Here is a 27,839-nt window from a genome sequence, read left to right as displayed (position 1 = left end):
TTCACTGTCAATGTAGTATGTAGAGATTAAGCTGTATTTCACTGTCAATGTAGTATGTAGAGATTAAGTTGTATTTCACTGTCAATGTAGTATGTAGAGATTAAGTTGTATTTCACTGTCAATGTAGTATGTGAAGATTAAGCTGTATTTTACTGTCAATGTGGTATGTAGAGATTAAGTTGTATTTCACTGTCAATGTGGTATGTAGAGATTAAGTTGTATTTCACTGTCAATGTGGTATGTAGAGATTAAGTTGTATTTCACTGTCAATGTGGTATGTAGAGATTAAGTTGTATTTCACTGTCAATGTGGTATGTAGAGATTAAGTTGTATTTCACTGTCAATGTGGTATGTAGAGATTAAGTTGTATTTCACTGTCAATGTGGTATGTAGAGATTAAGTTGTATTTCACTGTCAATGTGGTATGTAGAGATTAAGTTGTATTTCACTGTCAATGTAGTATGTAGAGATTAAGTTGAATGTAGTATGTAGAGATTAAGTTGTATTTCACTGTCAATGTAGTTTGTAGAGATTAAGTTGTATTTCACTGTCAATGTAGTATGTAGAGATTAAGTTGTATTTCACTGTCAATGTAGTATGAAGAGATTAAGTTGTATTTCTCTGTCAATGTAGTATGTAGAGACTAAGCTGTATTTCACTCCTTAATGTTTTAAATGTATGATTTTCAAGATTTAGTATTTTGATTACACATTCTTGATACCTAAAAAGATGTGATTTTTAGTTATTTCTAAGTTACTGTTTGTGATAAATTAATAAATTATTCCATAATTTGTATTAAAAGCACAGAAAAAGTAAACAAATCTAGTAATTGTATAATATGTATCGAAGGTGTAACACTGAAAATATAAATCAACATATTCTAAACATTCTTGACAAATTAAGAAAGAAAGTAAATCCTGACAACTTTACATGGTTTTTATGTCATGTAGGTGTTTGATCATTGATTATTAAAACTGCAAACTAATATTTTTGCATGTGTATATTATTATACCTGATGTATTATTTATTAAAGTATGGACTGTGTTTTGTTAGAAGCAGAACCAGTTATATCTCCATCGACAACCCCATTGATCATTACTGAAGTTGTAACTGTAGTCGAACTTCCTTCAGAATGTACGGCTCCAGGTTGGACCTTTTGGATGAATTCTAACAAGCCAGATGAGATTGGAGATGATGAAAGCATAGGAGAATTGAGAAAAAAGTATGTGTTTTGTCCAGAAAGTGAAATCGAGAAAGTTGAGTGTCGGGTAGCTTCTACTAAAAGTAGTTATGAATTTAGCAAAGATCAAAATGTTCAGTGTAGCAAAGAAGGTCTGATTTGTAAGAATTCTGGCCGTGGAGACTTCAGTACATGTGCTGATTATGAAGTAAGGTTCTACTGCAAATGTGCTGATACAGGTAACATATTTCAATTATTTTTTTATTTCATTTTAAGAATTACTTAAAACATGTAATATGAACTACTGTAGTTGTGTGAAGAACTAGCTGTTGTAGGTGTTCAAAGGACTAGCTACTGTAGTTGTTCAAAGGACTAGCTACTGTGGGTGTTCAAAGGACTAGCTACTGTAGATGTTCAAAGGACTAGCTACTGTAGATGTTCAAAGGACTAGCTGCTGTAGATGTTCAAAGGACTAGCTACTTCTGGTGTTCAAAGGACTAGCTACTGTAGATGTTCAAAGGACTAGCTACTTCTGGTGTTCAAAGGACTAGCTACTGTAGATGTTCAAAGGACTAGCTACTTCTGGTGTTCAAAGGACTAGCTGTTGTAGGTGTTCAAAGGACTAGCTACTGTAGTTGTTCAAAGGACTAGCTACTGTAGATGTTCAAAGGACTAGCTACTGTAGATGTTCAAAGGACTAGCTACTGTAGGTGTTCAAAGGACTAGCTGCTGTAGATGTTCAAAGGACTAGCTACTGTAGTTGTTCAAAGGACTAGCTACTGTGGGTGTTCAAAGGACTAGCTACTGTAGTTGTTCAAAGGACTAGCTACTGTGGGTGTTCAAAGGACTAGCTACTGTGGGTGTTCAAAGGACTAGCTACTGTAGTTGTTCAAAGGACTAGCTACTGTGGGTGTTCAAAGGACTAGCTACTGTAGATGTTCAAAGGACTAGCTACTGTAGATGTTCAAAGGACTAGCTGCTGTAGATGTTCAAAGGACTAGCTACTTCTGGTGTTCAAAGGACTAGCTGCTGTAGATGTTCAAAGGACTAGCTACTTCTGGTGTTCAAAGGACTAGCTACTGTAGATGTTCAAAGGACTAGCTACTGTAGATGTTCAAAGGACTAGCTACTGTAGGTGTTCAAAGGACTAGCTGCTGTAGATGTTCAAAGGACTAGCTACTTCTGGTGTTCAAAGGACTAGCTACTGTAGATGTTCAAAGGACTAGCTACTGTAGGAGTTCAAAGGACTAGCTGCTGTAGATGTTCAAAGGACTAGCTACTTCTGGTGTTCAAAGGACTAGCTACTGTAGATGTTCAAAGGACTAGCTACTTCTGGTGTTCAAAGGACTAGCTACTGTGGGTGTTCAAAGGACAAGCTCGTGCAGCTGTTTAAAAGACTAGCTAATGTATGTGTTTAATGACTAACTACTGTAGGTGTTTACAGGACTAACTACTGTAGGTGTTTACAGGACTAACTACTGTAGGTGTTTAATGACAAGCCACTATAAGTGTTTACAGGACTAACTACTGTAGGTGTTTACAGGACTAACCACTTTTGATTATTAAAGGACTAATTATTGTAGTTGTGTACGGAACTAACTGATGTAGATTTTTAGAGTTTACTTTTCTGTAATTACTTTGTTAACCTGCTGAACCAGAATTACTGTATGAGAGTTTTAATATGAACAAACTTGTTTTCTTGTTTTCTCATTGAATATTTAAATGATTAGACTTCTTATCACTTAAGGGGGTAAATTTAAATTTTTAATAGGTCAGAATGAATCAGAAATAATATTTTGTGTAATTACAAGTAGAATCCACTGGTAATAGAAGAAAAGAACAAAATTAGATCTGTCTCCACTAATTGTTTTAAGTTTAAATATATCCATGAGACAAAAATTCAGTCACAGTTACCCAGTTATTATTAAATGAGTATATTACACAAAAGGCCCTATCAGCAAGAACAACGAATTAAAAATTTATATTTTTATGTCTTAAAGTATATTTTGGAAAATTTATTTACTCATTTGTTTGGTGATAAGATGTTTTCTACTGATTTTCATGTGTTTTTTAATTAGGAGAAACCACTGACTGGTAAAGATAAACCAAAGTATATTAAAGTAAAAATGAGGTTAATGTTTCTTCATAACCATTTTAAACTTCTTATTTTAAATTCAAAGAAAGATTTCTATTGATTTCTTACTAGTTTTTGAATTTTTGTTATAGTTAATTAAATGTATGAAAGTTGTTTACAGTTTCACAACAAAAATGTAAACTTTACTGCTCATGTAACCTCTTGAAATGAAAGCCTATAATCTAAAATCTTCTGGAACTAACAGTTTTCTTCCATAATTTGTATTTCACTAGACAAATTATAAATGAGCTATTGGAATTGTAGTGTATTAATGTCTTTTCAAAATAATAGGTTTTGTATTCATAAATGATAGAAAAGTGTAGCTAAGGATTGCCTAACATCTATTTTGTCTTTATGGACAATGCAGTAATGACGCTGAAATGCGTCTTGGTAAGCTGTGACAAAATAGGGTTTACAAATGCTATGGTACTGTTCTGAAGAATACATAGCTCCAGAAATAGTCATTTCTATATTACTCTCCTGAAAAGTTAGAACATTCATATATGCTAAATATATTTTATTTCGGGAAACCTGAACTCTATCAGATACAGAGAGCCTAGCAACTCGAATGGTTTCGATAGTTTTAATTACTGTAAAAGAAAATCAAAGGCAAATGGTTCATAATTGGTTACTTTTAAAATTTATAGAAGGTTAACACAATACATTTCATGAGTGTATTATTATTATTAGAGTTACCCTTTTTTAACTCAGAAAAACAAACTTTTTATTGTTAGCTTTCAATAGATAATTTTGTGATATCACAATGTCCACTGACACCATGTAATGTAATGGTATACAATAACACTATGTAATTATGTAAGCTCTGACACTGTGTAATGTAATGGTATACAATAACACTGTAATTATGTAAGCTCTGACACTGTGTAATGTGATGGTATACAATAACACTATGTATTTATGTAAACTCTGACACTGTGTAATGTGATGGTGTGCAGTAACACTATGTGTAGTTGTGTATACACTGACAGTATGTAATGTGATAGTATACAGTAACACTATGTGTAGTTGTGTATACACTGACAGTATGTAGTGTGATGGTATACAGTAACACCATGTAATTATGTAAACTATGTAATGTGATGGTGTGCAGTAACAATATGTGTAGTTGTGTATACACTGACAGTATGTAGTGTGATGGTATACAGTAACACCATGTAATTATGTATACTATGTAATGTGAGGGTGTGCAGTAACACTATGTGTAGTTGTGTATACACTGACAGTATGTAATGTGATGGTATGCAGTAACACTATGTAATTATGTAAACTATGTAATGTGATGGTGTGCAGTAACACTATGTAATTATGTAAACTATGTAATGTGATGGTGTGCAGTAACACTATGTGTAGTTGTGTATACACTGACAGTATGTAGTGTGATGGTATACAGTAACACTATGTAATTATGTAAACTATGTAACGTGATGGTATACAATACCACTGAGTGTAATTGTGTAAACTATGTAATGTGATGGTGTGCAGTAACACTATGTAATTATGTAAACTGTGTAATGTGATGGTGTACAATACCACCATGTAATTATGTATAAGCTGACAGTATGTAATGCGATGGTATACAATAACACTATGTGTAGTTGTATGTACACTGAGTGTATGTAATGTGATGGTGTGCAGTAACACTATGTGTGGTTGTGTATACACTGACAGTATGTAGTGTGATGGTATACAATACCACTGAGTGTAATTGTGTAAACTATGTAGTGTGATGGTATACAGTAACACTATGTGTAGTTGTGTATACACTGACAGTATGTAGTGTGATGGTATACAGTAACACTATGTAATTATGTAAATTATGTAATGTGATGGTGTGCAGTAACACTATGTGTAATTGTGTATACACTGACAGTATGTAATGTGATGGTATACAATAACACTATGTAATTATGTAAACTATGTAATGTGATGGTATACAATAACACTATGTGTAGTTGTATGTACACTGACAGTATGTAGTGTGATGGTATACAATAACACTATGTAATTATGTAAACTATGTAATGTGATGGTGTGCAGTAACACTATGTGTAGTTGTGTATACACTGACAGTATGTAATGTGATGGTATACAGTAACACTATGTAATTATGTAAACTATGTAATGTGATGGTGTGCAGTAACACTATGTGTAGTTGTGTATACACTGAGAGTATGTAGTGTGATGGTATACAGTAACACCATGTAATTATGTAAACTATGTAATGTGATGGTGTGCAGTAACACTATGTAATTACGTAAACTATGTAATGTGATGGTGTGCAGGAACACTATGTGTAGTTGTGTATACACTGACAGTATGTATTGTGATGGTATACAATACCACTGAGTGTAATTGTGTAAACTATGTAGTGTGATGGTATACAGTAACACTATGTGTAGTTGTGTATACACTGACAGTATGTAGTGTGATGCTATACAGTAACACTATGTAATTATGTAAACTATGTAATGTGATGGTGTGCAGTAACACTATGTGTAGTTGTGTATACACTGACAGTATGTAGTGTGATGGTATACAGTAACACTATGTAATTATGTAAACTATGTAATGTGATGGTGTGCAGTAACACTATGTGTAATTGTGTATACACTGACAGTATGTAGTGTGATGGTATACAATAACACTATGTAATTATGTAAACTATGTAATGTGATGGTGTGCAGTAACACTATGTGTAGTTGTGTATACACTGACGGTATGTAGTGTGATGGTATACAATAACACTATGTAATTATGTAAACTATGTAATGTGATGGTGTGCAGGAACACTATGTGTAGTTGTGTATACACTGACAGTATGTATTGTGATGGTATACAATACCACTGAGTGTAATTGTGTAAACTATGTAGTGTGATGGTATACAGTAACACTATGTGTAGTTGTGTATACACTGACAGTATGTAGTGTGATGGTATACAGTAACACTATGTAATTATGTAAACTATGTAATGTGATGGTGTGCAGTAACACTATGTGTAGTTGTGTATACACTGACAGGTATGTAGTGTGATGGTATACAGTAACACTATGTAATTATGTAAACTATGTAATGTGATGGTGTGCAGTAACACTATGTGTAATTGTGTATACACTGACGGTATGTAGTGTGATGGTATACAATAACACTATGTAATTATGTAAACTATGTAATGTGATGGTGTGCAGTAACACTATGTGTAGTTGTGTATACACTGACAGTATGTAGTGTGATGGTATACAATAACACTATGTAATTATGTAAACTATGTAATGTGATGGTGTGCAGTAACACTATGTGTAGTTGTGTATACACTGACAGTATGTAGTGTGATGGTATTCAGTAACACTATGTGATTATGTAAACTATGTAATGTGATGGTGTGCAGTAACACTATGTGTAGTTGTGTATACACTGACAGTATGTAGTGTGATGGTATACAGTAATACTATGTAATTATGTAAACTATGTAATGTGATGGTGTGCAGTAACACTATGTGTTGTTGTGTATACACTGACAGTATGTAGTGTGATGGTGTACAGTAACACTATGTAATTATGTAAACTATGTAATGTGATGGTGTGCAGTAACACTATGTGTAGTTGTGTATACACTGACAATATGTAGTGTGATGGTATACAATACCACTGAGTGTAATTGTGTGAACTGTGTAATGTGATGGTGTGCAGTAACACTATGTGTAGTTGTGTATACACTGACAGTATGTAGTGTGATGGTATACAGTAACACCATGTAATTATGTAAACTATGTAATGTGATGGTGTGCAGTAACAATATGTGTAGTTGTGTATACACTGACAGTATGTAGTGTGATGGTATACAGTAACACTATGTAATTATGTAAACTATGTAATGTGATGGTGTGCAGTAACACTATGTGTAGTTGTGTATACACTGACAGTGTGTAATGTGATGGTATACAGTAACACTATGTAATTATGTAAACTATGTAATGTGATGGTGTGCAGTAACACTATGTGTAGTTGTGTATACACTGACAGTATGTAGTGTGATGGTATACAGTAACACTATGTAATTATGTAAACTATGTAATGTGATGGTGTGCAGTAACACTATGTGTAGTTGTGAAAACACTGACAGTATGTAATGTGATGGTATACAGTAACACTATGTGTAGTTGTGTATACACTGACAGTATGTAGTGTGATGGTATACAGTAACACCATGTAATTATGTAAACTATGTAATGTGATGGTGTGCAGTAACACTATGTGTAGTTGTGTATACACTGACAGTATGTAATGTGATGGTATGCAGTAACACTATGTAATTATGTAAACTATGTAATGTGATGGTGTGCAGTAACACTATGTGTAGTTGTGTATACACTGACAGTATGTAGTGTGATGGTATACAATACCACTGAGTGTAATTGTGTAAACTATGTAGTGTGATGGTATACAGTAACACTAAGTGTAGTTGTGTATACACTGACAGTATGTAGTGTGATGGTATACAGTAACAGTATGTAATTATGTAAACTATGTAATGTGATGGTGTGCAGTAACACTATGTGTAGTTGTGTATACACTGACAGGTATGTAGTGTGATGGTATACAGTAACACTATGTAATTATGTAAACTATGTAATGTGATGGTATGCAGTAACACTATGTGTAATTGTGTATACACTGACAGTATGTAGTGTGATGGTATACAATAATACTATGTAATTATGTAAACTATGTAATGTGATGGTGTGCAGTAACACTATGTGTAGTTGTTGTATACACTGACGGTATGTAGTGTGATGGTATACAATAACACTATGTAATTATGTAAACTATGTAATGTGATGGTGTGCAGTAACACTATGTGTAGTTGTGTATACACTGACGGTATGTAGTGTGATGGTATTCAGTAACACTATGTGATTATGTAAACTATGTAATGTGATGGTGTGCAGTAACACTATGTGTAGTTGTGTATACACTGACAGTATGTAGTGTGATGGTATACAGTAATACTATGTAATTATGTAAACTATGTAATGTGATGGTGTGCAGTAACACTATGTGTTGTTGTGTATACACTGACAGTATGTCGTGTGATGGTGTACAGTAACACTATGTAATTATGTAAACTATGTAATGTGATGGTGTGCAGTAACACTATGTGTAGTTGTGTATACACTGACAGTATGTAGTGTGATGGTATACAATACCACTGAGTGTAATTGTGTGAACTGTGTAATGTGATGGTGTGCAGTAACACTATGTGTAGTTGTGTATACACTGACAGTATGTAGTGTGATGGTATACAGTAACACTGTGTAATTATGTAAACTATGTAATGTGATGGTGTGCAGTAACACTATGTGTAGTTGTGTATACACTGACAGTATGTAGTGTGATGGTATGCAATACCACTGAGTGTAGTTGTGTATACACTGACAGTATGTAGTGTGATGGTATGCAATACCACTGAGTGTAGTTTTGTATACACTGACACTATGTAGTGTGATGGTATACAGTAACACTGTGTAATTATGCAAACTATGTAATGTGATGGTGTGCAGTAACACTATGTGTAGTTGTGTATACACTGACAGTATGTAGTGTGATGGTATACAGTAATACTATGTAATTATGTAAACTATGTAATGTGATGGTGTGCAGTAACACTATGTGTAGTTGTGTATACACTGACAGTATGTAGTGTGATGGTATACAATAACACCATGTAATTATGTAAACTCTGACACTGTGTAATGTGATGGTATACAGTAACACTATGTAATTATGTAAACTGTGTAATGTGATGGTGTACAATACCACCATGTAATTATGTATACACTGACAGTATGTAATGTGATGGTATACAATAACACTATGTGTAGTTGTGTATACACTGACAGTATGTAGTGTGATTGTATACAGTAACACCATGTAATTATGTAAACTATGTAATGTGATGGTGTGCAGTAACAATATGTGTAGTTGTGTATACACTGACAGTATGTAGTGTGATGGTATACAGTAACACCATGTAATTATGTATACTATGTAATGTGATGGTGTGCAGTAACACTATGTGTAGTTGTGTATACACTGACAGTATGTAATGTGATGGTATGCAGTAACACTATGTAATTATGTAAACTATGTAATGTGATGCTGTGCAGTAACACTATGTGTAGTTGTGTATACACTGACAGTATGTAGTGTGATGGTATACAATAACACTATGTAATTATGTATACTATGTAATGTGATGGTGTGCAGTAACACTATGTGTAGTTGTGTATACACTGACAGTATGTAGTGTGATGGTATACAGTAACACCATGTAATTATGTAAACTATGTAATGTGATGGTGTGCAGTAACACTATGTGTAGTTGTGTATACACTGACAGTATGTAATGTAATGGTATGCAGTAACACCATGTAATTATGTAAACTATGTAATGTGATGGTGTGCAGTAACACTATGTGTAGTTGTGTATACACTGACAGTATGTAGTGTGATGGTATACAGTAACACTATATAATTATGTAAACTATGTAATGTGATGGTGTGCAGTAACACTATGTGTAATTGTGTATACACTGACAGTATGTAGTGTGATGGTATACAATAACACTATGTAATTATGTAAACTATGTAATGTGATGGTTGTGCAGTAACACTATGTGTAGTTGTGTATACACTGACAGTATGTAGTGTGATGGTATACAATAACACTATGTAATTATGTAAACTATGTAATGTGATGGTGTGCAGTAACACTATGTGTAGTTGTGTATACACTGACAGTATGTAGTGTGATGGTATTCAGTAACACTATGTGATTATGTAAACTATGTAATGTGATGGTGTGCAGTAACACTGTGTAGTTGTGTATACACTGACAGTATGTAGTGTGATGGTATACAGTAACACTATGTAATTATGTAAACTATGTAATGTGATGGTGTGCAGTAACACTATGTGTAGTTGTGTATACACTGACAGTATGTAGTGTGATGATGGTGTACAGTAACACTATGTAATTATGTAAACTATGTAATGTGATGGTGTGCAGTATTACTATGTGTAGTTGTGTATACACTGACAGTATGTAGTGTGATGGTATACAATACCACTGAGTGTAATTGTGTGAACTATGTAATGTGATGGTATGCAGTAATGCTATGTGTAGTTGTGTATACACTGACAGTATGTAGTGTGATGGTATACAGTAACACTATGTAATTATGTAAACTATGTAACGTGATGGTATACAATACCACTGAGTGTAATTGTGTAAACTATGTAATGTGATGGTGTGCAGTAACACTATGTAATTATGTAAACTGTGTAATGTGATGGTGTACAATACCACCATGTATTTATGTATACGCTGACAGTATGTAATGCAATGGTATACAATAACACTATGTGTAGTTGTATGTACACTGAGAGTATGTAATGTGATGGTGTGCAGTAACACAATGTAATTATGTAAACTATGTAATGTGATGGTGTGCAGTAACACTATGTGTAGTTGTGTATACACTGACAGTATGTAGTGTGATGGTATACAATAACACTATGTAATTATGTATACTATGTAATGTGATGGTGTGCAGTAACACTATGTGTAGTTGTGTATACACTGACAGTATGTAATGTGATGGTATGCAGTAACACTATGTAATTATGTAAACTATGTAATGTGATGGTGTGCAGTAACACTATGTGTAGTTGTGTATACACTGACAGTATGTGATGTGATTGTATACAGTAACACTATGTAATTATGTAAACTATGTAATGTGATGGTGTGCAGTAACACTATGTGTAGTTGTGTATACACTGACAGTATGTAGTGTGATGGTATACAGTAACACCATGTAATTATGTAAACTATGTAATGTGATGGTGTGCAGTAACACTATGTGTAGTTGTGTATACACTGACAGTATGTAATGTGATGGTATGCAGTAACACCATGTAATTATGTAAACTATGTAATGTGATGGTGTGCAGTAACACTATGTGTAGTTGTGTATACACTGACAGTATGTAGTGTGATGGTATACAGTAACACTATATAATTATGTAAACTATGTAATGTGATGGTGTGCAGTAACACTATGTGTAATTGTGTATACACTGACAGTATGTAGTGTGATGGTATACAGTAACACTATGTAATTATGTAAACTATGTAATGTGATGGTGTGCAGTAACAATATGTGTAGTTGTGTATACACTGACAGTATGTAGTGTGATGGTATACAGTAACACCATGTAATTATGTATACTATGTAATGTGATGGTGTGCAGTAACACTATGTGTAGTTGTGTATACACTGACAGTATGTAATGTGATGGTATACAGTAACACTATGTAATTATGTAAACTATGTAATGTGATGGTTGTGCAGTAACACTATGTGTAGTTGTGTATACACTGAGAGTATGTAGTGTGATGGTATACAGTAACACCATGTAATTATGTAAACTATGTAATGTGATGGTGTGCAGTAACACTATGTGTAGTTGTGTATACACTGACAGAATGTAATGTGATGGTATGCAGTAACACTATGTAATTACGTAAACTATGTAATGTGATGGTGTGCAGGAACACTATGTGTAGTTATTGTATACACTGACAGTATGTATTGTGATGGTATACAATACCACTGAGTGTAATTATGTAAACTATGTAGTGTGATGGTATACAGTAACACTATGTGTAGTTGTGTATACACTGACAGTATGTAGTGTGATGGTATACAGTAACACTATGTAATTATGTAAACTATGTAATGTGATGGTGTGCAGTAACACTATGTGTAGTTGTGTATACACTGACAGGTATGTAGTGTGATGGTATACAGTAACACTATGTAATTATGTAAACTATGTAATGTGATGGTGTGCAGTAACACTATGTGTAGTTGTGTATACACTGACAGGTATGTAGTGTGATGGTATACAATAACACTATGTAATTATGTAAACTATGTAATGTGATGGTGTGCAGTAACACTATGTGTAGTTGTGTATACACTGACAGTATGTAGTGTGATGGTATACAATAACACTATGTAATTATGTAAACTATGTAATGTGATGGTGTGCAGTAACACTATGTGTAGTTGTGTATACACTGACAGTATGTAGTGTGATGGTATACAGTAACACTATGTAATTATGTAAACTATGTAATGTGATGGTGTGCAGTAACACTATGTGTAGTTGTGTATACACTGACAGTATGTAGTGTGATGGTATACAATACCACTGATGTAATTATGTAAACTATGTAATGTGATGGTGTGCAGTAACACTATGTGTAGTTGTGTATACACTGACGGTATGTAGTGTGATGGTATACAATAACACTATGTAATTATGTAAACTATGTAATGTGATGGTGTGCAGTAACACTATGTGTAGTTGTGTATACACTGACAGTATGTAGTGTGATGGTATACAATACCACTGAGTGTAATTGTGTGAACTGTGTAATGTGATGGTGTGCAGTAACACTATGTGTAGTTGTGTATACACTGACAGTATGTAGTGTGATGGTATACAATAACACTATGTAATTATGTAAACTATGTAATGTGATGGTGTGCAGTAACACTATGTGTAGTTGTGTATACACTGACAGGTATGTAGTGTGATGGTATTCAGTAACACTGTGATTATGCAAACTATGTAATGTGATGGTGTGCAGTAACACTATGTGTTGTTGTGTATACACTGACAGTATGTCGTGTGATGGTGTACAGTAACACTGTGTAATTATGTAAACTATGTAATGTGATGGTGTGCAGTAACACTATGTGTAGTTGTGTATACACTGACAGTATGTAGTGTGATGGTATACAATACCACTATGTAATTATGTAAACTGTGTAATGTGATGGTGTGCAGTAACACTATGTGTAGTTGTGTATACACTGACAGTATGTAGTGTGATGGTATACAGTAACACCATGTAATTATGTAAACTATGTAATGTGATGGTGTGCAGTAACACTATGTGTAGTTATTGTATACACTGACAGTATGTAGTGTGATGGTATACAATACCACTGATGTAATTATGTAAACTATGTAGTGTGATGGTATACAGTAACACTATGTGTAGTTGTGTATACACTGACAGTATGTAGTGTGATGGTATACAGTAACACTATGTAATTATGTAAACTATGTAATGTGATGGTGTGCAGTAACACTATGTGTAATTGTGTATACACTGACAGTATGTAATGTGATGGTATACAATAACACTATGTAATTATGTAAACTATGTAATGTGATGGTATACAATAACACTATGTGTAGTTGTATGTACACTGACAGTATGTAGTGTGATGGTATACAATAACACTATGTAATTATGTAAACTATGTAATGTGATGGTGTGCAGTAACACTATGTGTAGTTGTGTATACACTGACGGTATGTAATGTGATGGTATACAGTAACACTATGTAATTATGTAAACTATGTAATGTGATGGTGTGCAGTAACACTATGTGTAGTTGTGTATACACTGAGAGTATGTAGTGTGATGGTATACAGTAACACCATGTAATTATGTAAACTATGTAATGTGATGGTGTGCAGTAACACTATGTAATTATGTAAACTATGTAATGTGATGGTGTGCAGGAACACTATGTGTAGTTGTGTATACACTGACAGTATGTATTGTGATGGTATACAATACCACTGAGTGTAATTGTGTAAACTATGTAGTGTGATGGTATACAGTAACACTATGTGTAGTTGTGTATACACTGACAGTATGTAGTGTGATGGTATACAGTAACACTATGTAATTATGTAAACTATGTAATGTGATGGTGTGCAGTAACACTATGTGTAGTTGTGTATACACTGACAGTATGTAGTGTGATGGTATACAGTAACACTATGTAATTATGTAAACTATGTAATGTGATGGTGTGCAGTAACACTATGTGTAATTGTGTATACACTGACGGTATGTAGTGTGATGGTATACAATAACACTATGTAATTATGTAAACTATGTAATGTGATGGTGTGCAGTAACACTATGTGTAGTTGTGTATACACTGACGGTATGTAGTGTGATGGTATACAATAACACTATGTAATTATGTAAACTATGTAATGTGATGGTGTGCAGTAACACTATGTGTAGTTGTGTATACACTGACGGTATGTATTGTGATGGTATACAATACCACTGAGTGTAATTATGTAAACTATGTAATGTGATGGTATACAGTAACACTATGTGTAGTTGTGTATACACTGACAGTATGTAGTGTGATGGTATACAGTAACACTATGTAATTATGTAAACTATGTAATGTGATGGTGTGCAGTAACACTATGTGTAGTTGTGTATACACTGACGGTATGTAGTGTGATGGTATACAGTAACACTATGTAATTATGTAAACTATGTAATGTGATGGTGTGCAGTAACACTATGTGTAATTGTGTATACACTGACGGTATGTAGTGTGATGGTATACAATAACACTATGTAATTATGTAAACTATGTAATGTGATGGTGTGCAGTAACACTATGTGTAGTTGTGTATACACTGACAGTATGTAGTGTGATGGTATACAATAACACTATGTAATTATGTAAACTATGTAATGTGATGGTGTGCAGTAACACTATGTGTAGTTGTGTATACACTGACGGTATGTAGTGTGATGGTATTCAGTAACACTATGTGATTATGTAAACTATGTAATGTGATGGTGTGCAGTAACACTATGTGTAGTTGTGTATACACTGACGGTATGTAGTGTGATGGTATACAGTAATACTATGTAATTATGTAAACTATGTAATGTGATGGTGTGCAGTAACACTATGTGTTGTTGTGTATACACTGACGGTATGTCGTGTGATGGTGTACAGTAACACTATGTAATTATGTAAACTATGTAATGTGATGGTGTGCAGTAACACTATGTGTAGTTGTGTATACACTGACAATATGTAGTGTGATGGTATACAATACCACTGAGTGTAATTATGTGAACTGTGTAATGTGATGGTGTGCAGTAACACTATGTGTAGTTGTGTATACACTGACGGTATGTAGTGTGATGGTATACAGTAACACCATGTAATTATGTAAACTATGTAATGTGATGGTGTGCAGTAACAATATGTGTAGTTGTGTATACACTGACGGTATGTAGTGTGATGGTATACAGTAACACTATGTAATTATGTAAACTATGTAATGTGATGGTGTGCAGTAACACTATGTGTAGTTGTGTATACACTGACAGTATGTAATGTGTGATGGTATACAGTAACACTATGTAATTATGTAAACTATGTAATGTGATGGTGTGCAGTAACACTATGTGTAGTTGTGTATACACTGACGGTATGTAGTGTGATGGTATACAGTAACACTATGTAATTATGTAAACTATGTAACGTGATGGTATACAATACCACTGGTGTAATTGTGTAAACTATGTAATGTGATGGTGTGCAGTAACACTATGTAATTATGTAAACTGTGTAATGTGATGGTGTACTATACCACCATGTAATTATGTATAAGCTGACAGTATGTAATGCGATGGTATACAATAACACTATGTGTAGTTGTATGTACACTGAGTGTATGTAATGTGATGGTGTGCAGTAACACTATGTGTGGTTGTGTATACACTGACAGTATGTAGTGTGATGGTATACAATACCACTGAGTGTAATTGTGTAAACTATGTAGTGTGATGGTATACAGTAACACTATGTGTAGTTGTGTATACACTGACAGTATGTAGTGTGATGGTATACAGTAACACTATGTAATTATGTAAACTATGTAATGTGATGGTGTGCAGTAACACTATGTGTAGTTGTGAAAACACTGACAGTATGTAATGTGATGGTATACAGTAACACTATGTGTAGTTGTGTATACACTGACAGGTATGTAGTGTGATGGTATACAGTAACACCATGTAATTATGTAAACTATGTAATGTGATGGTGTGCAGTAACACTATGTGTAGTTGTGTATACACTGACGGTATGTAATGTGATGGTATGCAGTAACACTATGTAATTATGTAAACTATGTAATGTGATGGTGTGCAGTAACACTATGTGTAGTTGTGTATACACTGACAGTATGTAGTGTGATGGTATACAATACCACTGAGTGTAATTGTGTAAACTATGTAGTGTGATGGTATACAGTAACACTAAGTGTAGTTGTGTATACACTGACAGTATGTAGTGTGATGGTATACAGTAACACTATGTAATTATGTAAACTATGTAATGTGATGGTGTGCAGTAACACTATGTGTAGTTGTGTATATACTGACGGTATGTAGTGTGATGGTATACAGTAACACTATGTAATTATGTAAACTATGTAATGTGATGGTGTGCAGTAACACTATGTGTAGTTGTGTATACACTGACAGTATGTAGTGTGATGGTATACAGTAACACTATGTAATTATGTAAACTATGTAATGTGATGGTGTGCAGTAACACTATGTGTAGTTGTGTATACACTGACGGTATGTAATGTGATGTATACAGTAACACTATGTATATACACTGACGGTAACAGTAACACTATGTAATTATGTAAACTATGTAATGTGATGGTGTGCAGTAACACTATGTGTAGTTGTGTATACACTGACGGTATGTAGTGTGATGGTATACAGTAACACTATGTAATTATGTAAACTATGTAATGTGATGGTGTGCAGTAACACTATGTGTAGTTGTGTATACACTGACAGTATGTAATGTGATGGTATACAGTAACACTATGTAATTATGTAAACTATGTAATGTGATGGTGTTGCAGTAACACTATGTAATTATGTAAACTATGTAATGTGATGGTGTGCAGTAACACTATGTGTAGTTATTATATACACTGACAGTATGTAGTGTGATGGTATACAGTAACACTATGTAATTATGTAAACTATGTAACGTGATGGTATACAATACCACTGAGTGTAATTATTGTAAACTATGTAATGTGATGGTGTGCAGTAACACTATGTAATTATGTAAACTGTGTATGTGATGGTGTACAATACCACCATGTAATTATGTATAACTGACAGTATGTAATGTGATGGTATACAATAACACTATGTGTAGTTGTATGTACACTGAGTGTATGTAATGTGATGGTGTGCAGTAACACTATGTGTGGTTGTGTATACACTGACAGTATGTAGTGTGATGGTATACAATACCACTATGTGTAATTATGTAAACTATGTAATGTGATGGTATACAGTAACACTATGTGTAGTTGTGTATACACTGACGGTATGTAGTGTGATGGTATACAGTAACACTATGTAATTATGTAAACTATGTAATGTGATGGTGTGCAGTAACACTATGTGTAATTGTGTATACACTGACAGTATGTAATGTGATGGTATACAATAACACTATGTAATTATGTAAACTATGTAATGTGATGGTATACAATAACACTATGTGTAGTTGTATGTACACTGACAGTATGTAGTGTGATGGTATACAATAACACTATGTAATTATGTAAACTATGTAATGTGATGGTGTGCAGTAACACTATGTGTAGTTGTGTATACACTGACAGTATGTAATGTGATGGTATACAGTAACACTATGTAATTATGTAAACTATGTAATGTGATGGTGTGCAGTAACACTATGTGTAGTTGTGTATACACTGAGGTATGTAGTGTGATGGTATACAGTAACACCATGTAATTATGTAAACTATGTAATGTGATGGTGTGCAGTAACACTATGTAATTATGTAAAACTATGTAATGTGATGGTGTGCAGGAACACTATGTGTAGTTATGTATACACTGACGGTATGTATTGTGATGGTATACAATACCACTGGGTGTAATTATGTAAACTATGTAGTGTGATGGTATACAGTAACACTATGTGTAGTTATGTATACACTGACGGTATGTAGTGTGATGGTATACAGTAACACTATGTAATTATGTAAACTATGTAATGTGATGGTGTGCAGTAACACTATGTGTAGTTGTGTATACACTGACGGTATGTAGTGTGATGGTATACAGTAACACTATGTAATTATGTAAACTATGTAATGTGATGGTGTGCAGTAACACTATGTGTAATTGTGTATACACTGACGGTATGTAGTGTGATGGTATACAATAACACTATGTAATTATGTAAACTATGTAATGTGATGGTGTGCAGTAACACTATGTGTAGTTGTGTATACACTGACGGTATGTAGTGTGATGGTATACAATAACACTATGTAATTATGTAAACTATGTAATGTGATGGTGTGCAGGAACACTATGTGTAGTTGTGTATACACTGACAGTATGTATTGTGATGGTATACAATACCACTAGTGTAATTATGTAAACTATGTAATGTGATGGTATACAGTAACACTATGTGTAGTTGTGTATACACTGACAGTATGTAGTGTGATGGTATACAGTAACACTATGTAATTATGTAAACTATGTAATGTGATGGTGTGCAGTAACACTATGTGTAGTTGTGTATACACTGACGGTATGTAGTGTGATGGTATACAGTAACACTATGTAATTATGTAAACTATGTAATGTGATGGTGTGCAGTAACACTATGTGTAATTGTGTATACACTGACGGTATGTAGTGTGATGGTATACAATAACACTATGTAATTATGTAAACTATGTAATGTGATGGTGTGCAGTAACACTATGTGTAGTTGTGTATACACTGACGGTATGTAGTGTGATGGTATACAATAACACTATGTAATTATGTAAACTATGTAATGTGATGGTGTGCAGTAACACTATGTGTAGTTGTGTATACACTGACGGTATGTAGTGTGATGGTATTCAGTAACACTATGTGATTATGTAAACTATGTAATGTGATGGTGTGCAGTAACACTATGTGTAGTTGTGTATACACTGACGGTATGTAGTGTGATGGTATACAGTAACACTATGTAATTATGTAAACTATGTAATGTGATGGTGTGCAGTAACACTATGTGTTTGTTGTGTATACACTGACAGGTATGTAGTGTGATGGTATACAGTAACACTATGTAATTATGTAAACTATGTAATGTGATGGTGTGCAGTAACACTATGTGTAGTTGTGTATACACTGACAGTATGTAGTGTGATGGTATACAATACCACTGATGTAATTATGTGAACTGTGTAATGTGATGGTGTGCAGTAACACTATGTGTAGTTGTGTATACACTGACGGTATGTAGTGTGATGGTATACAGTAACACTATGTAATTATGTAAACTATGTAATGTGATGGTTGTGCAGTAACAATATGTGTAGTTGTGTATACACTGACGGTATGTAGTGTGATGGTATACAGTAACACTATGTAATTATGTAAACTATGTAATGTGATGGTGTGCAGTAACACTATGTGTAGTTGTGTATACACTGACAGTATGTAATGTGATGGTATACAGTAACACTATGTAATTATGTAAACTATGTAATGTGATGGTGTGCAGTAACACTATGTGTAGTTATTGTATACACTGACGGTATGTAGTGTGATGGTATACAGTAACACTATGTAATTATGTAAACTATGTAATGTGATGGTGTGCAGTAACACTATGTGTAGTTGTGAAAACACTGACAGTATGTAATGTGATGGTATACAGTAACACTATGTGTAGTTATGTATACACTGACGGTATGTAGTGTGATGGTATACAGTAACACCATGTAATTATGTAAACTATGTAATGTGATGGTGTGCAGTAACACTATGTGTAGTTATGTATACACTGACGGTATGTAATGTGATGGTATACAGTAACACTATGTAATTATGTAAACTATGTAATGTGATGGTGTGCAGTAACACTATGTGTAGTTGTGTATACACTGACAGTATGTAGTGTGATGGTATACAATACCACTAGATGTAATTGTGTAAACTATGTAATGTGATGGTATACAGTAACACTATGTGTAGTTGTGTATACACTGACAGTATGTAGTGTGATGGTATACAGTAACACTATGTAATTATGTAAACTATGTAATGTGATGGTGTGCAGTAACACTATGTGTAGTTGTGTATACACTGACGGTATGTAGTGTGATGGTATACAGTAACACTATGTAATTATGTAAACTATGTAATGTGATGGTATGCAGTAACACTATGTGTAATTGTGTATACACTGACAGTATGTAGTGTGATGGTATACAATAATACTATGTAATTATGTAAACTATGTAATGTGATGGTGTGCAGTAACACTATGTGTAGTTGTGTATACACTGACGGTATGTAGTGTGATGGTATACAATAACACTATGTAATTATGTAAACTATGTAATGTGATGGTGTGCAGTAACACTATGTGTAGTTGTGTATACACTGACGGTATGTAGTGTGATGGTATTCAGTAACACTATGTGATTATGTAAACTATGTAATGTGATGGTGTGCAGTAACACTATGTGTAGTTGTGTATACACTGACGGTATGTAGTGTGATGGTATACAGTAACACTATGTAATTATGTAAACTATGTAATGTGATGGTGTGCAGTAACACTATGTGTTGTTGTGTATACACTGACAGTATGTAGTGTGATGGTATACAGTAACACTATGTAATTATGTAAACTATGTAATGTGATGGTGTGCAGTAACACTATGTGTAGTTGTGTATACACTGACGGTATGTAGTGTGATGGTATACAATAACACTGATGTAATTATGTGAACTATGTAATGTGATGGTTATGCAGTAACACTATGTGTAGTTGTGTATACACTGACGGTATGTAGTGTGATGGTATACAGTAACACTATGTAATTATGTAAACTATGTAATGTGATGGTGTGCAGTAACACTATGTGTAGTTGTGTATACACTGACAGGTATGTAGTGTGATGGTATGCAATACCACTGAGTGTAGTTATGTATACACTGACGGTATGTAGTGTGATGGTATGCAATACCACTGAGTGTAGTTTTGTATACACTGACACTATGTAGTGTGATGGTATACAGTAACACTATGTAATTATGTAAACTATGTAATGTGATGGTGTGCAGTAACACTATGTGTAGTTGTGTATACACTGACGGTATGTAGTGTGATGGTATACAGTAACACTATGTAATTATGTAAACTATGTAATGTGATGGTGTGCAGTAACACTATGTGTAGTTGTGTATACACTGACGGTATGTAGTGTGATGGTATACAATAACACCATGTAATTATGTAAACTCTGACACTGTGTAATGTGATGGTATACAGTAACACTATGTAATTATGTAAACTGTGTAATGTGATGGTGTACAATAACACCATGTAATTATGTATACACTGACGGTATGTAATGTGATGGTATACAGTAACACTATGTGTAGTTGTGTATACACTGACGGTATGTAGTGTGATGGTATACAGTAACACTATGTAATTATGTAAACTATGTAATGTGATGGTGTGCAGTAACACTATGTGTAGTTATTGTATACACTGACGGTATGTAGTGTGATGGTATACAGTAACACTATGTAATTATGTAAACTATGTAATGTGATGGTGTGCAGTAACACTATGTGTAGTTGTGTATACACTGACGGTATGTAATGTGATGGTATACAGTAACACTATGTAATTATGTAAACTATGTAATGTGATGGTGTGCAGTAACACTATGTGTAGTTATGTATACACTGACGGTATGTAGTGTGATGGTATACAATAACACTATGTAATTATGTAAACTATGTAATGTGATGGTTGTGCAGTAACACTATGTGTAGTTGTGTATACACTGACGGTATGTAGTGTGATGGTATACAGTAACACTATGTAATTATGTAAACTATGTAATGTGATGGTTGTGCAGTAACACTATGTGTAGTTGTGTATACACTGACGGTATGTAATGTGATGGTATACAGTAACACTATGTAATTATGTAAACTATGTAATGTGATGGTGTGCAGTAACACTATGTGTAGTTGTGTATACACTGACGGTATGTAGTGTGATGGTATACAGTAACACTATGTAATTATGTAAACTATGTAATGTGATGGTGTGCAGTAACACTATGTGTAGTTGTGTATACACTGACAGTATGTAGTGTGATGGTATACAATAACACTATGTAATTATGTAAACTATGTAATGTGATGGTGTGCAGTAACACTATGTGTAGTTGTGTATACACTGACGGTATGTAGTGTGATGGTATACAATAACACTATGTAATTATGTAAACTATGTAATGTGATGGTGTGCAGTAACACTATGTGTAGTTGTGTATACACTGACGGTATGTAGTGTGATGGTATACAGTAACACTATGTAATTATGTAAACTATGTAATGTGATGGTGTGCAGTAACACTATGTGTAGTTGTGTATACACTGACGGTATGTAGTGTGATGGTATACAGTAACACTATGTAATTATGTAAACTATGTAATGTGATGGTGTGCAGTAACACTATGTGTAGTTGTGTATACACTGACGGTATGTAGTGTGATGGTATACAGTAACACTATGTAATTATGTAAACTATGTAATGTGATGGTGTGCAGTAACACTATGTGTAGTTGTGTATACACTGACGGTATGTAGTGTGATGGTATACAATACCACTATGTAATTATGTGAACTATGTAATGTGATGGTATGCAGTAACACTATGTGTAGTTGTGTATACACTGACGGTATGTAGTGTGATGGTATACAGTAACACTATGTAATTATGTAAACTATGTAGCATGATGGTATACAATACCACTGGGTGTAATTGTAAAACTATGTAATGTGATGGTGTGCAGTAACACTATGTAATTATGTAAACTGTGTAATGTGATGGTTGTACAATACCACCATGTATTTATGTATACACTGACAGTATGTAATGCAATGGTATACAATAACACTATGTGTAGTTGTATGTACACTGAGGTATGTAATGTGATGGTGTACAGTAACACAATGTAATTATGTAAACTATGTAATGTGATGGTGTGCAGTAACACTATGTGTAGTTGTGTATACACTGACGGTATGTAGTGTGATGGTATACAATAACACTATGTAATTATGTAAACTATGTAATGTGATGGTGTGCAGTAACACTATGTGTAGTTGTGTATACACTGACGGTATGTAGTGTGATGGTATACAGTAACACTATGTAATTATGTAAACTATGTAATGTGATGGTATGCAGTAACACTATGTGTAGTTGTGTATACACTGACGGTATGTAGTGTGATGGTATACAGTAACACTATGTAATTATGTAAACTATGTAATGTGATGGTGTGCAGTAACACTATGTGTAGTTGTGTATACACTGACGGTATGTAGTGTGATGGTATACAGTAACACTATGTAATTATGTAAACTATGTAATGTGATGGTGTGCAGTAACACTATGTGTAGTTGTGTATACACTGACGGTATGTAGTGTGATGGTATACAGTAACACTATGTAATTATGTAAACTATGTAATGTGATGGTGTGCAGTAACACTATGTGTAGTTGTGTATACACTGACAGTATGTAGTGTGATGGTATACAGTAACACTATGTAATTATGTAAACTATGTAATGTGATGGTGTGCAGTAACACTATGTGTAGTTGTGTATACACTGACGGTATGTAGTGTGATGGTATACAGTAACACTATGTAATTATGTAAACTATGTAATGTGATGGTGTGCAGTAACACTATGTGTAGTTGTGTATACACTGACGGTATGTAGTGTGATGGTATACAGTAACACTATGTAATTATGTAAACTATGTAATGTGATGGTGTGCAGTAACACTATGTGTAGTTGTGTATACACTGACGGTATGTAATGTGATGGTATACAGTAACACTATGTAATTATGTAAACTATGTAATGTGATGGTGTGCAGTAACACTATGTGTAGTTGTTGTATACACTGACAGGTATGTAGTGTGATGGTATACAGTAACACTATGTAATTATGTAAACTATGTAATGTGATGGTGTGCAGTAACACTATGTGTAGTTGTGTATACACTGACAGTATGTAGTGTGATGGTATACAGTAACACTATGTAATTATGTAAACTATGTAATGTGATGGTGTGCAGTAACACTATGTGTAGTTGTGTATACACTGACAGTATGTAGTGTGATGGTATACAGTAACACTATGTAATTATGTAAACTATGTAATGTGATGGTATGCAGTAACACTATGTGTAGTTGTGTATACACTGACGGTATGTAGTGTGATGGTATACAGTAACACTATGTAATTATGTAAACTATGTAATGTGATGGTGTGCAGTAACACTATGTGTAGTTGTTATATACACTGACGGTATGTAGTGTGATGGTATACAGTAACACTATGTAATTATGTAAACTATGTAATGTGATGGTGTGCAGTAACACTATGTGTAGTTGTGTATACACTGACGGTATGTAGTGTGATGGTATACAATAACACTATGTAATTATGTAAACTATGTAATGTGATGGTGTGCAGTAACACTATGTGTAGTTATGTATACACTGACGGTATGTAGTGTGATGGTATACAATAACACTATGTAATTATGTAAACTATGTAATGTGATGGTGTGCAGTAACACTATGTGTAGTTGTGTATACACTGACGGTATGTAGTGTGATGGTATACAGTAACACTATGTAATTATGTAAACTATGTAATGTGATGGTGTGCAGTAACACTATGTGTAGTTGTGTATACACTGACAGTATGTAGTGTGATGGTATACAGTAACACTATGTAATTATGTAAACTATGTAATGTGATGGTGTGCAGTAACACTATGTGTAGTTGTGTATACACTGACGGTATGTAGTGTGATGGTATACAATAACACTATGTAATTATGTAAACTATGTAATGTGATGGTTGTGCAGTAACACTATGTGTAGTTGTGTATACACTGACAGGTATGTAGTGTGATGGTATACAATAACACTATGTAATTATGTAAACTATGTAATGTGATGGTGTGCAGTAACACTATGTGTAGTTGTGTATACACTGACGGTATGTAGTGTGATGGTATACAGTAACACTATGTAATTATGTAAACTATGTAATGTGATGGTGTGCAGTAACACTATGTGTAGTTGTGTATACACTGACGGTATGTATGTGTGATGGTATACAGTAACACTATGTGTAATTATGTAAACTATGTAATGTGATGGTGTGCAGTAACACTATGTGTAGTTGTGTATACACTGACAGGTATGTAGTGTGATGGTATACAGTAACACTATGTAATTATGTAAACTATGTAATGTGATGGTGTGCAGTAACACTATGTGTAGTTGTGTATACACTGACAGTATGTAGTGTGATGGTATACAGTAACACTATGTAATTATGTAAACTATGTAATGTGATGGTGTGCAGTAACACTATGTGTAGTTGTGTATACACTGACGAGTATGTAATGTGATGGTATACAATAACACTATGTAATTATGTAAACTATGTAATGTGATGGTGTGCAGTAACACTATGTGTAGTTGTGTATACACTGACGGTATGTAGTGTGATGGTATACAGTAACACTATGTAATTATGTAAACTATGTAATGTGATGGTGTGCAGTAACACTATGTGTAGTTGTGTATACACTGACAGGTATGTAATGTGATGGTATACAGTAACACTATGTAATTATGTAAACTATGTAATGTGATGGTGTGCAGTAACACTATGTGTAGTTGTGTATACACTGACGGTATGTAGTGTGATGGTATACAATACCACTGATGTAATTATGTGAACTATGTAATGTGATGGTGTGCAGTAACACTATGTGTAGTTGTGTATACACTGACAGTATGTAGTGTGATGGTATACAGTAACACTATGTAATTATGTAAACTATGTAATGTGATGGTGTGCAGTAACACTATGTGTAGTTGTGTATACACTGACGGTATGTAGTGTGATGGTATACAATACCACTATGTAATTATGTAAACTATGTAATGTGATGGTATACAGTAACACTATGTGTAGTTGTGTATACACTGACGGTATGTAGTGTGATGGTATACAGTAACACTATGTAATTATGTAAACTATGTAATGTGATGGTGTGCAGTAACACTATGTGTAATTGTGTATACACTGACAGGTATGTAATGTGATGGTATACAATAACACTATGTAATTATGTAAACTATGTAATGTGATGGTATACAATAACACTATGTGTAGTTGTATGTACACTGACAGTATGTAGTGTGATGGTATACAATAACACTATGTAATTATGTAAACTATGTAATGTGATGGTTGTGCAGTAACACTATGTGTAGTTGTGTATACACTGACGGTATGTAGTGTGATGGTATACAGTAACACTATGTAATTATGTAAACTATGTAATGTGATGGTGTGCAGTAACACTATGTGTAGTTGTGTATACACTGAGGTATGTAGTGTGATGGTATACAGTAACACTATGTAATTATGTAAACTATGTAATGTGATGGTGTGCAGTAACACTATGTAATTATGTAAACTATGTAATGTGATGGTTGTGCAGTAACACTATGTGTAGTTGTGTATACACTGACGGTATGTATTGTGATGGTATACAATACCACTGAGTGTAATTATATGTAAACTATGTAGTGTGATGGTATACAGTAACACTATGTGTAGTTGTGTATACACTGACAGTATGTAGTGTGATGGTATACAGTAACACTATGTAATTATGTAAACTATGTAATGTGATGGTGTGCAGTAACACTATGTGTAGTTGTGTATACACTGACGGTATGTAGTGTGATGGTATACAGTAACACTATGTAATTATGTAAACTATGTAATGTGATGGTGTGCAGTAACACTATGTGTAGTTGTGTATACACTGACGGTATGTAGTGTGATGGTATACAATAACACTATGTAATTATGTAAACTATGTAATGTGATGGTGTGCAGTAACACTATGTGTAGTTGTGTATACACTGACGGTATGTAGTGTGATGGTATACAATAACACTATGTAATTATGTAAACTATGTAATGTGATGGTGTGCAGTAACACTATGTGTAGTTGTGTATACACTGACGGTATGTATTGTGATGGTATACAATACCACTGATGTAATTATGTAAACTATGTAATGTGATGGTTATACAGTAACACTATGTGTAGTTGTGTATACACTGACGGTATGTAGTGTGATGGTATACAGTAACACTATGTAATTATGTAAACTATGTAATGTGATGGTGTGCAGTAACACTATGTGTAGTTGTGTATACACTGACGGTATGTAGTGTGATGGTATACAGTAACACTATGTAATTATGTAAACTATGTAATGTGATGGTGTGCAGTAACACTATGTGTAGTTGTGTATACACTGACGGTATGTAGTGTGATGG

The 27,839-nt window shown here is 34.0% G+C and overlaps 1 protein-coding gene across 4 annotated transcripts in view; it reads left to right on the top strand.

Annotated features, from left to right (window-relative positions):
* The window catches only part of LOC143234668 (mucin-5AC-like), a 121,207-nt gene that overhangs the window by 16,664 nt on the left and 76,704 nt on the right, over nucleotides 1–27,839 (top strand). For all 4 annotated transcript variants that reach the window (XM_076472207.1, XM_076472206.1, XM_076472205.1 and 1 more), the window contains exon 9: nucleotides 1,054–1,419. In XM_076472207.1, the coding sequence (XP_076328322.1) occupies nucleotides 1,054–1,419 (366 nt within the window). The remainder of the gene's footprint in view (nucleotides 1–1,053; nucleotides 1,420–27,839) is intronic.

Source organism: Tachypleus tridentatus, chromosome 12 (assembly GCF_004210375.1).
Source record: "Tachypleus tridentatus isolate NWPU-2018 chromosome 12, ASM421037v1, whole genome shotgun sequence".
Taxonomy (NCBI): domain Eukaryota; kingdom Metazoa; phylum Arthropoda; class Merostomata; order Xiphosura; family Limulidae; genus Tachypleus; species Tachypleus tridentatus.
The sequence above is the reverse complement of the archived record's forward strand: the minus strand, read 5'-3'. Positions and strand labels throughout refer to the sequence as shown.